This window comes from Epinephelus fuscoguttatus, linkage group LG18, assembly GCF_011397635.1.
Source record: "Epinephelus fuscoguttatus linkage group LG18, E.fuscoguttatus.final_Chr_v1".
NCBI classification, from domain to species: domain Eukaryota; kingdom Metazoa; phylum Chordata; class Actinopteri; order Perciformes; family Serranidae; genus Epinephelus; species Epinephelus fuscoguttatus.
This window is the reverse complement of record NC_064769.1, coordinates 41,079,533-41,090,048: the sequence shown is the minus strand read 5'-3', so window position 1 is coordinate 41,090,048 and position 10,516 is coordinate 41,079,533. Positions and strand designations below refer to the sequence as shown.

The 10,516-nt window shown below is 46.0% G+C and overlaps 1 protein-coding gene across 2 annotated transcripts in view; it reads left to right on the top strand.

Annotated features, from left to right (window-relative positions):
* The first annotated feature begins 600 nt into the window (after positions 1 to 600).
* The window catches only part of wu:fi75a02 (lysine-specific demethylase 6B), a 12,760-nt gene continuing 2,844 nt past the window's right edge, over positions 601 to 10,516 (top strand). Inside the window, exons 1-10 of one of the 2 annotated variants that reach the window (XR_007451769.1) lie at positions 601 to 1,000; positions 2,376 to 2,507; positions 6,066 to 7,577; positions 7,653 to 8,091; positions 8,228 to 8,563; positions 8,992 to 9,015; positions 9,098 to 9,269; positions 9,402 to 9,490; positions 9,571 to 9,735; positions 9,767 to 9,879. Coding sequence is in view for 1 of the 2 variants with exons in the window: in XM_049604822.1 (XP_049460779.1) it covers positions 2,384 to 2,507; positions 6,066 to 7,577; positions 7,653 to 8,091; positions 8,228 to 8,563; positions 8,992 to 9,015; positions 9,098 to 9,269; positions 9,402 to 9,490; positions 9,571 to 9,642 (2,768 nt within the window). In the remaining variant the exon portion in view is untranslated. Of the gene's footprint in view, positions 1,001 to 2,375; positions 2,508 to 6,065; positions 7,578 to 7,652; positions 8,092 to 8,227; positions 8,564 to 8,991; positions 9,016 to 9,097; positions 9,270 to 9,401; positions 9,491 to 9,570; positions 9,736 to 9,766; positions 9,880 to 10,516 lie in introns of those variants that run through there. The other variant, XM_049604822.1, reaches the window with a different exon arrangement.

Here is a 10,516-nt window from a genome sequence, read left to right as displayed (position 1 = left end):
TATAAGTCTATGTGTATATGTCTATGTGTATATGTCTATGCATATATGTCTATGTATATAAGTCTATGTGTATAAGTCTATGTGTATATGTCTATGTATATATGTCTATGTGTATAAGTCTATGTGTATATGTCTATGTATATATGTCTATGTGTATATGTCTATGTATATATGTCTATGTGTATAAGTCTATGTATATATGTCTATGTATATATGTCTATGTGTATAAGTCTATGTGTATATGTCTATGTATATATGTCTATGTGTATAAGTCTATGTGTATATGTCTATGTGTATAAGTCTATGTGTATATGTCTATGCATATATGTCTATGTATATAAGTCTATGTGTATAAGTCTATGTGTATATGTCTATGTATATATGTCTATGTGTATAAGTCTATGTGTATATGTCTATGTATATATGTCTATGTGTATATGTCTATGTATATATGTCTATGTGTATAAGTCTATGTGTATAAGTCTATGTATATATGTCTATGTATATAAGTCTATGTGTATAAGTCTATGTATATATGTCTATGTATATATGTCTATGTGTATAAGTCTATGTGTATATGTCTATGTATATATGTCTATGTATATATGTCTATGTGTATAAGTCTATGTGTATATGTCTATGTGTATAAGTCTATGTGTATATGTCTATGCATATATGTCTATGTATATATGTCTATGTGTATAAGTCTATGTATATAAGTCTATGTGTATAAGTCTATGTGTATATGTCTATGTGTATATGTCTATGTGTATATGTCTATGGTGCTGTCCTGTCGCCCGGGATCTTTTATTTTGATATTCTCACCGGAAGTACCGTGTGTGTGAGTTCCGTTAGCTTGACGCCGGTCTGTGGCGATAACAGAGATACCGACTCCTCTGGACACACCGGCCGGATTCGGTCCTTTCTCGCCGGTAACCGGCCCGCCATGACAGCTCAGAGGATTTAACAGCGACTGACGGAGGCGCGGGCCGAGAAGAAGGTAACGGTAACCGTTAAATGTCCCGGTTAACGGATACACACACACTGAAGCCTGCTAACGGCAGCTAGCTGCTGCTAGCTCGATCACTTCTATCCCGTTTCATCCTCACTTCGACCCGCAACATTCCCGCGTCCTCTAACTTTCCATTCGTCTTAAGTCACACAAAATTCTGCCGTGACGAAACAAAACCGTGAAAATCATCTGTTAGATGAGCTGACGGTGAAAACAGGTTCAGATTTACACCGAGATCCTGGGATTTTTCCAGCAGGAATCAGTGAAATCTCGCGAGAGACAACGAGAGGAGCGGACTTTAAATGGTTATTAATTTAATGTATTTAATTGAAACATGGTTTTATTCAGTTTATAAAGTTAGTACTCTGTAGTACCGTGTAGTACTCTGTAGTACAGTGTAGTACTCTGTAGTACCGTGTAGGACTCTGTAGTACTCTGTAGTACTGTGTAGTACTCTGTAGTACAGTGTAGTGCTCTGTAGTACCGTGTAGTACTCTGTAGTACTGTGTAGTACTCTGTAGTACAGTGTAGTGCTCTGTAGTACGCTGTAGTACCGTGTAGTACTTTGTAGTACAGTGTAGTGCTCTGTAGTACTCTGTAGTACCGTGTAAGGCAAGGCAATTCAATGTGCTTTATAAGAGAAATACATTAAAATAAAACATTAAAGGAACAATAGATCATTAAAAACAAAATCTAAAAGCAAGAAAAACAGTGCAGAAAATACATTTAAAAAGCAAACATAAAGCAACAGCAGACAAATATAAAAACAGTAGCTACAGATTATCCTAACAATAAGTTACATATCTAGTTCACTGGTAAGCTGCAGTAAATAGTAATGTTTTAAGCCCTGATTTAAATGAGCTGACAGTTTCAGCCGACCTCAGATATTCTGGAAGTTTGTTCCACAGGCGGGGAGCATAGACACTAAAGGCTGCTTCACCTTGTTTGGTTTTGATCCTGGGAACACTGAGTAAACCTGTTCCAGATGATCTGAGGGGTCTGGATGCTTCATAACGTACAAGTATATCAGAGATGTATTTAGGCCCGAGACCATTTAGTGCTTTATAGACAAGTAACAAGATTTTAAAGTCTATCCTTTGACACACAGGAAGCCAGTGCAGTGACTTAAGCACTGGTGTGATGTGCTCCACTCTCTTGGTGTTGGTGAGGACTCTGGCGGCAGCGTTCTGGATGAGCTGCAGTTGTCTGATTGATTTTTTACTCAGGCCTGTGAAGGCACCGTTACAATAGTCCAGCCTGCTGAAGTACTGTGTAGTCCGTTGTAGTATTCTGTAGTACTCTATGTGTGTATTTGTACACATGATGAGTATTTATACTCTCTCTCTCTCTCTCTCTCTCTCAGTCTTAGTCATGCTCACTCGCCCGCTGACATTAAATGAGAGCAGTGGAGGGGGGCGGGGCCTGTCAGCTGTGACTCCACCTCCTGCTCTCCCATTGGCTGAAGAGGACAATGATGATGAAGAGACACAAACAGGTTTGTTTATGTTCAGGTCAGGAGAGTGTATCCGTGTGAAGGGGGCTGGGCTGTTAATGGTGACATCATTAAAACCATGAATGAATGAAGGAGTGATGAATGAAATGTGAGTCAAGTCACACAGGTGAGTCAGGTCACACAGCTGAGACAGGTCACACAGGTGAGTCAGGTCACACAGCTGAGACAGGTCACACAGGTGAGACAGGTCACACAGGTGAGTCAGGTCACACAGGTGAGTCAAGTCATAGTTGAGACAGGTCACACAGGTGAGACAGGTCACACAGGTGAGTCAAGTCATGGTTGAGACAGGTCACACAGGTGAGACAGGTCACACAGGTGAGACAGGTCACACCGGTGAGACAGGTCACATAGGTGAGTCAGGTCACACAGGTGAGTCAGGTCGCACAGGTGAGTCAGGTCACACAGGTGAGACAGGTCACACAGGTGAGAAAGGTCACACAGGTGAGTCAGGTCACACAGGTGAGTCAGGTCACATAGGTGAGTCAGGTCACATGTGAGTCAGATCACAAAGGTGAGACAGGTCACACAGGTGAGTCAGGTCACACAGGTGAGTCAAGTCATAGTTGAGACAGGTCACACAGGTGAGACAGGTCACACAGGTGAGTCAAGTCATAGTTGAGACAGGTCACATAGGTGAGACAGGTCATACAGGTGAGTCAGGTCACATAGGTGAGAAAGGTCACACAGGTGAGTCAGGTCACATAGGTGAGTCAGGTCACATGTGAGTCAGGTCACAGGTGAGTCAGGTCACACAGGTGAGTCAGGTCACAGGTGACACAGGTGAGTCAGGTCATACAGGTGAGTCAGGTCACATAGGTGAGTCAGGTCACACAGGTGAGACAGGTCACACAGGTGAGTCAGGTCGCACCGGTGAGTCAGGTCACATAGGTGAGTCAGGTCACATGTGAGTCAGGTCACACAGGTGAGTCAGGTCGCACAGGTGAGACAGGTCACACAGGTGAGTCAGGTCACACAGGTGAGACAGGTCACACCGGTGAGACAGGTCACATAGGTGAGTCAGGTCACACAGGTGAGAAAGGTCACACAGGTGAGTCAGGTCACACAGGTGAGTCAGGTCATACAGGTGAATCAGGTCACACAGGTGAGACGGTCACACAGGTGAGACAGGTCACACAGATGAGACAGGTCACACAGATGAGTCGGGTCACACAGGTAAGTCAGGTCACACAGGTGAGACAGGTCACACAGGTGAGTCAGGTCACACAGGTGAGACAGGTCACACAGGTGAGTCAGGTCACACCGGTGAGACAGGTCACACAGGTGAGACAGGTCACATAGGTGAGTCAGGTCATACAGGTGAATCAGGTCACACAGGTGAGACAGACACAGGTGAGACAGGTCACACAGATGAGTCGGGTCACACAGGTAAGTCAGGTCACACAGGTGAGACAGGTCACACAGGTGAGACAGGTCACACAGGTGAGTCAGGTCACACCGGTGAGACAGGTCACATAGATGAGACAGGTCACACAGGTGAGACAGGTCACACAGGTGAGTCAGGTCACACAGGTGAGACAGGTCACACAGGTGAGTCAGGTCACACAGGTGAGACAGGTCACACAGGTGAGTCAGGTCACACAGGTGAGAAAGGTCACACAGGTGAGACAGGTCACACAGGTGAGAAAGGTCACACAGGTGAGACAGGTCACACAGGTGAGAAAGGTCACACAGGTGAGTCAGGTCACACGGGTGAGATAGGTCACACAGGTGAGTCAGGTTACAGGTGAGTCAGGTCATACAGGCGAATCAGGTCACACAGGTGAGACAGACACAGGTGAGACAGGTCACACAGATGAGTCGGGTCACACAGGTGAGTCAGGTCACACAGGTTCTTGATTTATCAGCATCAGTTAGGGCTGCTTGATTATGAAAAAAATCATAATCACGATTAAGAACAATTATGCGGCGCACATGATGACTTATATTGTTTACTTGACGGCATGTCATTTCTGTCTCTACATGGACGCACGTTTACAATTCTCCTCTGCTCTCTGTATCACGTGTGTGTCTCGCTCTCTCTCTGCCATTTTCCGCACGCTGTTTTTGAAATCTTCCGCGATCACCTGCCCCTCGCATTATTCGTAGTTCGCCTACTTGACTGGCTCATGGAGTGGATAGAAGAGAGGAGAGGAGTTACCGTGGTGATTTATCAGCATCAGTTACAGTGGTGATTTATCAGCATCAGTTACTGTGGTGATTTATCAGCATCAGTTACTGTGGTGATTTATCAGCATCAGTTATTGTGGTGATTTATCAGCATCAGCTACCGTGGTGATTTATCAGCATCAGTTACTGTGTGGATTTATCAGCATCAGTTATTGTGGTGATTTATCAGCATCAGTTATTGTGGTGATTTATCAGCATCAGTTATTGTGGTGATTTATCAGCATCAGCTACCACGGTGATTTATCAGCATCAGTTACCGTGGTGATTTATCAGCATCAGTTATTGTGGTGATTTATCAGCATCAGTTACTGTGGTGATTTATCAGCATCAGTTATTGTGGTGATTTATCAGCATCAGTTACCGTGGTGATTTATCAGCATCAGTTACTGTGGTGATTTATCAGCATCAGTTATTGTGGTGATTTATCAGCATCAGTTATTGTGGTGATTTATCAGCATCAGTTACCGTGGTGATTTATCAGCATCAGTTACTGTGGTGATTTATCAGCATCAGTTATTGTGGTGATTTATCAGCATCAGTTATTGTGGTGATTTATCAGCATCAGTTACCGTGGTGATTTATCAGCATCAGTTACTGTGGTGATTTATCAGCATCAGTTATTGTGGTGATTTATCAGCATCAGTTACTGTGGTGATTTATCAGCATCAGTTATTGTGGTGATTTATCAGCATCAGTTACCGTGGTGATTTATCAGCATCAGCTACCACGGTGATTTATCAGCATCAGTTACTGTGGTGATTTATCAGCATCAGTTATTGTGGTGATTTATCAGCATCAGTTAGCGTGGTGATTTATCAGCATCGGTTACTGTGGTGATTTATAAGCATCAGTTACTGTGGTGATTTACCAGCATCAGCTACTGTGGTGATTTATCAGCATCAGCTACCACAGTGATTTATCAGCATCAGTTACTGTGGTGATTTATCAGCATCAGTTATTGTGGTGATTTATCAGCATCAGTTAGCGTGGTGATTTATCAGCATCAATTATTGTGGTGATTTATCAGCATCAGTTAGCGTGGTGATTTATCAGCATCAGCTACCACAGTGATTTATCAGCATCAGTTACTGTGGTGATTTATCAGCATCAGTTACCGTGGTGATTTATCAGCATCAGCTACCACAGTGATTTATCAGCATCAGTTACTGTGGTGATTTATCAGCATCAGTTACCGTGGTGATTTATCAGCATCAGTTATTGTGGTGATTTATCAGCATCAGTTAGCGTGGTGATTTATCCCAGTAAACAGAATTAACCCTGACTCCGCCTCCTGACCTCAGGTTCAGAGACATAAAGTTTCTGTTGAACTGACTGCCGTTTCTCCTTCAGGAGTTCTGGCTCATCCACCTGCACCTGCCTGGAGCTCCTCCTCACCTGCCTACTCTTCCTCCTCTGCTCTCTCTGTAGCTTCTCCTCATCTTCATCCTCGTCTGTCTCCTATAGCATTTTCTGCTCCTCCTCCTGTGTCCCTCCTTTTTCCTCCCCCTCCTCCCTGTGCCCCCTCTTCCTCCTCTGTTCCTTCTGTAGCTCCTCCTCCTCCTCCTCCTCCTCCCCCTCCTCCTCACTCCCCTACATCATTCTCTGCTCCTCTTCCTGTATCCCCTCTTTCTCCTCTTTCCCATGGCTCCTCTTTCTCCTCTGCTCCTTCTGTTGCGCCTCCTCCTCCCTGTGCCTCCTCTTCCTCCTCTGCTCCTTCTGTATCTCCTCTTCCTGCTGTGTTCCTCCTTTGTCCTCCTCCCCGTCCTCCCCATGCCTCCTCTTCCTTCTCTGCTCCTTCTCTAACTGCTTTTCCTCCTGTTTCCCTCCTTTGTTCTCCTCCTCCCTGCGCCTCCTCTTCCTCTGCTCCTTCAGTAGCTCCTCCTCCTCCTCACTCCTCTGCAGCATTCTCTGCTCCTCCTCCTGTGTCCCCTCTTTCACCTCCTCCTTGTGCCTCCTCTTCCCCCTCTGCTCCTTCTATAGCTCCTCCTCCTCCCTGTGCCTCCTCTCCCTCCTCTGCTCCTTCTCTAATTCCTCTTCCTCCTGTGGCCTTCCTTCGCCCTCCTCCATCTTCTGTCCCACCTGCTTCTCTTTTTCCTTGTGCTCCCTCCTCGTGTCCTCCTCTTCCTCCCGTCTCCTTTGCTCCTTGCACTCCTCCTAATTCTTCCCCCTTTTCTCCTTTTCCCTCTTCATCTCCTCCTCTTCCTTCTTCCCTCCTTCCCTCACCTCCTGCCCCTCGTTCTGTCCCTTCTGCTCCTTTTATTTCACCTCCTCTTGTTGCTTCTTTTTTTCTTCGTCCTCCTTGTTCTCACCCTTCTCCTCTTTCTTCATCATCCTCCTCCACCACTCCTGTCTCCTCCCTTCCTCCTCCTCCTCCTTCCCATTTGTCTTGTCTTTCTTCTTCATCTCCTCCTGTCCCTTCGTTCCTCCATACCTCACCTCCTCATTCTGTTTCTGTCTCTCCCTCTCCTCCTTGTTCTTCTGCTCCTCCTCTTCCTCTCCTTTATCACCACTCTGCTCCTCTTGTTTCTCCTCCACCCCCTCCTCCACCTCCTCCTGACTTTTTTACTCCTTACACTTCTGCTATTTGTTCTCCTCTTTCTCCATCCTCTTCTCCTGTCTCCCTGTCTCCTTCTCCTCCTCTTCCTTCTGTTCCTGTAGCTCCGTCTCTTCCTCCTCCTTCTCCCTGCTGCCCCTGCTCCTCCCTCTTGCCTCGCCTCCTCTCAGCTCACCGGTTGGAGGTGCGGCGCCTCCTGCGAGGAGCTCTGGCCTCCCTCGGCCGTCGTCTGGACTCTCTAGAGAGGAGGAGCAGGAGGAAGAGGAGGAATAAGTGGAGCAGACAGAGAGGAGAAGAAGACGGAGCTGGTGAGTTCTGTCTGTCTCCTCCTTTGTCTCGTCCTCTCAGTGAAAATTGTTGTTAACACATTTCTCTCTGTTAAGGTTTGGGAGCTGTCTCATTTAGCGCCACCCCCTCCCATAGCCCCGCCCACCCCCCACATGTCACCACCTCCTCCTCATCATCCTCCTCAGACAGCAAGGACTCTCACACATATTCTAGTGTGAGCCTATCAGAAAAGAGGAGGAGGAGCAGAGAAGAGGATGAGGATGTGGAGGGGGAGGGGAGGAAGAGGAGAAGGAAGAACCACAAAGGAAACAGAGAAGAAGATGAGGAGGAGGATGCTGGGAGATTTGTGGGGCGGATGGTGGTCTCCTTCAGAGGAGGACGAGGAGCAGAGGAGGAAGCGCTGCTCACTCTGCACAAATTCAACCACAAGAAGCACAGAAGAAGAGAGGAGGGAGGAAGCAGCCAATCAGAGAAGGCCGTCAGTATCGTCAGGCAGAATGGTTACAGAGTGCCGCCGCTGCTGCTGCCACACAGGTTCTGATTTGTTTGCCTGAATAAAGTTACCATGACAACAGTCATGACAACTTGATAATAATCTAATAAACAGTTAAATTCAAAATAAATGTATATTTTAATATTCATAAACTCTCTTGTCTTTGTCTCCACCCAGCGCCTCCGGCTCCTCCTCCCAGCAGGCCCTGCACCTGCTGCAGTCAACTCAGAGGGGTCGGACCTGTAGCCAATCAGAAGCATTCGACATCTCTTCAGGCCAATGGCGTTTCTCTGACATCACCGCACCTCTCTCCTTCTCCTCCAATCCCCATGCTTTTCATTTATGGCACCTAGGCTTCTCCGCCGCCTCCACCTTTTGTCCCGTCCCCATGCTGCGTCTCTCAGCAGTTGCCGTGGAGACCATGTCAGAATCAGTGAGGGGTGGAGCTTGTGTGAGTCCCCTGCGGCCCCTGAAGGACTGGACGGCCCCGCCCAGTCTGAGCAGTGACCACTGGTTGGTTAAAAATCTTCTGTTATTAAAAAAACATGTCCTCTGTGTCCTCGCCACCACCCCCAAGTCTCCAACGCAGTCATGTCAGACGAGGCAGCGCTGATCTCCTGTTTTCACAAATGTATTTTAGCGTTTATTGTAACACAACAAGCTCCGCCCACCAGCTGGAGCAGGTCAACTGTACATTAAAATATGTTTGTGAGAGCAGAGAAGATAGTTGGCCATGTTGATTGGGCCACGGCATGTTTATGTGTTTTCATCTGTCAGTGAATATTAATGAATCCTGATCACACGTTTACTGTTTTTTGCATATCCCTGCTTCCTGTCTGTTACCTATCTGTACTTCCTGCTTGTTACATATTTGCACTTCCTGTGTGATGTGATGATGATTCGCTCTGACGTAACGCTGTCCTAACATTCTGTCTCTGCAGTTACGTGCGGTTGCCAATACCCAGGTAATTATTTATATGATATTATTGGTTATGATTGATCTGTGATGTCATCAGTTTGAACCACGTGACTTTCTGTGTGTCACAGCCCCACGTTTTCTGCCCGGCGACAGCAGAAGCAACGGGCCAATCACAGGTCGCTCCGACTTCGCCTCCCCCGTCTACAGCCCCTTCCCCTCCGTTCAGCCAATGGACTGTCTGCTCCGCTTGCCATTGGCCAATCAGCAGTGAGCTCAGAGTTTCTCAGCATAAATGGAGAGGTGGAGATTTTATTTGCTTTGCATTTTATTTTGTCCCTGATCCCCTGTCACACTTCCTGCTGATGGCGCTGTCACACTTCCTGCGCCGTCCTCAAAGGCCTCTCTGACCACCTCTGTTCCTGTCCTTCTCAGAGTTGTAAACGAGTTTCACAAATCCGAATCCGCCGGGCTTCACCACGGGAAACGCTGCTCACTCCAATGGGACTGCCAAAAGTCAAAAGGTCAGGACGTGGTCGACAAACAGAAACCACAAAATCTGAATAAAAAACATGAAATATCAAAAACATGGTTTTCTTTTTAGGTTAAAGAAGAAAGAGTTCAGTCTGGAGGAGATTTACACCAACAAGAACTACAAATCCCCCACTACCAACAGGTAAAAACTACAAATCCCCCACTACCAGCAGGCAAAAACTACAAATCCCCCACCACTAATATGTAAAAACTACAAATTCCCCACTACCAACAGGTAAAAACTACAAATTCCCCACTACCAACAGGTAAAAACTACAAATTCCCCACCACTAATATGTAAAAACTACAAATCCCCCACCACCAACAGGCAAAAACTACAAATCCCCCACCACTAATATGTAAAAACTACAAATTCCCCACTACCAACAGGTAAAAACTACAAATCCCCCACCACCAACAGGCAAAAACTACAAATCCCCCACCACCAACAGGTAAAAACTACAAATTCCCCACTACCAACAGGTAAAAACTACAAATCCCCCACTATTAACAGGTAAAAACTACAAATCCCCCACCACTAATATGTAAAAACTACAAATCCCCCACTACCAACAGGTAAAAACTACAAATTCCCCACTATTAACAGGTAAAAACTACAAATCTCCCACTGCCAACAGGTAAAAACTACAAATTCCCCACTATTAACAGGTAAAAACTACAAATCCCCCACTACCAACAGGTTAAAAAAAAGTACAAATACCCCCCCCACCAACAGACAAAACTACAAATCCCCCACTACTAATAGGTAAAAACTACAAATCCCCCACTACCACAAGATAAAAAACTGCAAAGCCCCCCCTACCAACAGGTATAAACTACAAATCCCCCACCACCAACAGGCAAAAACTACAAATCTCCCACCACCAACAGGTAAAAACTACAAATTCCCCACTACCAACAGGTAAGAACTACAAATCCCCCACCACTAATATGTAAAAACTACAAATCCTCCACTACCACAAGATAAAAAACTGCAAAGCCCCCCCTACCAACAG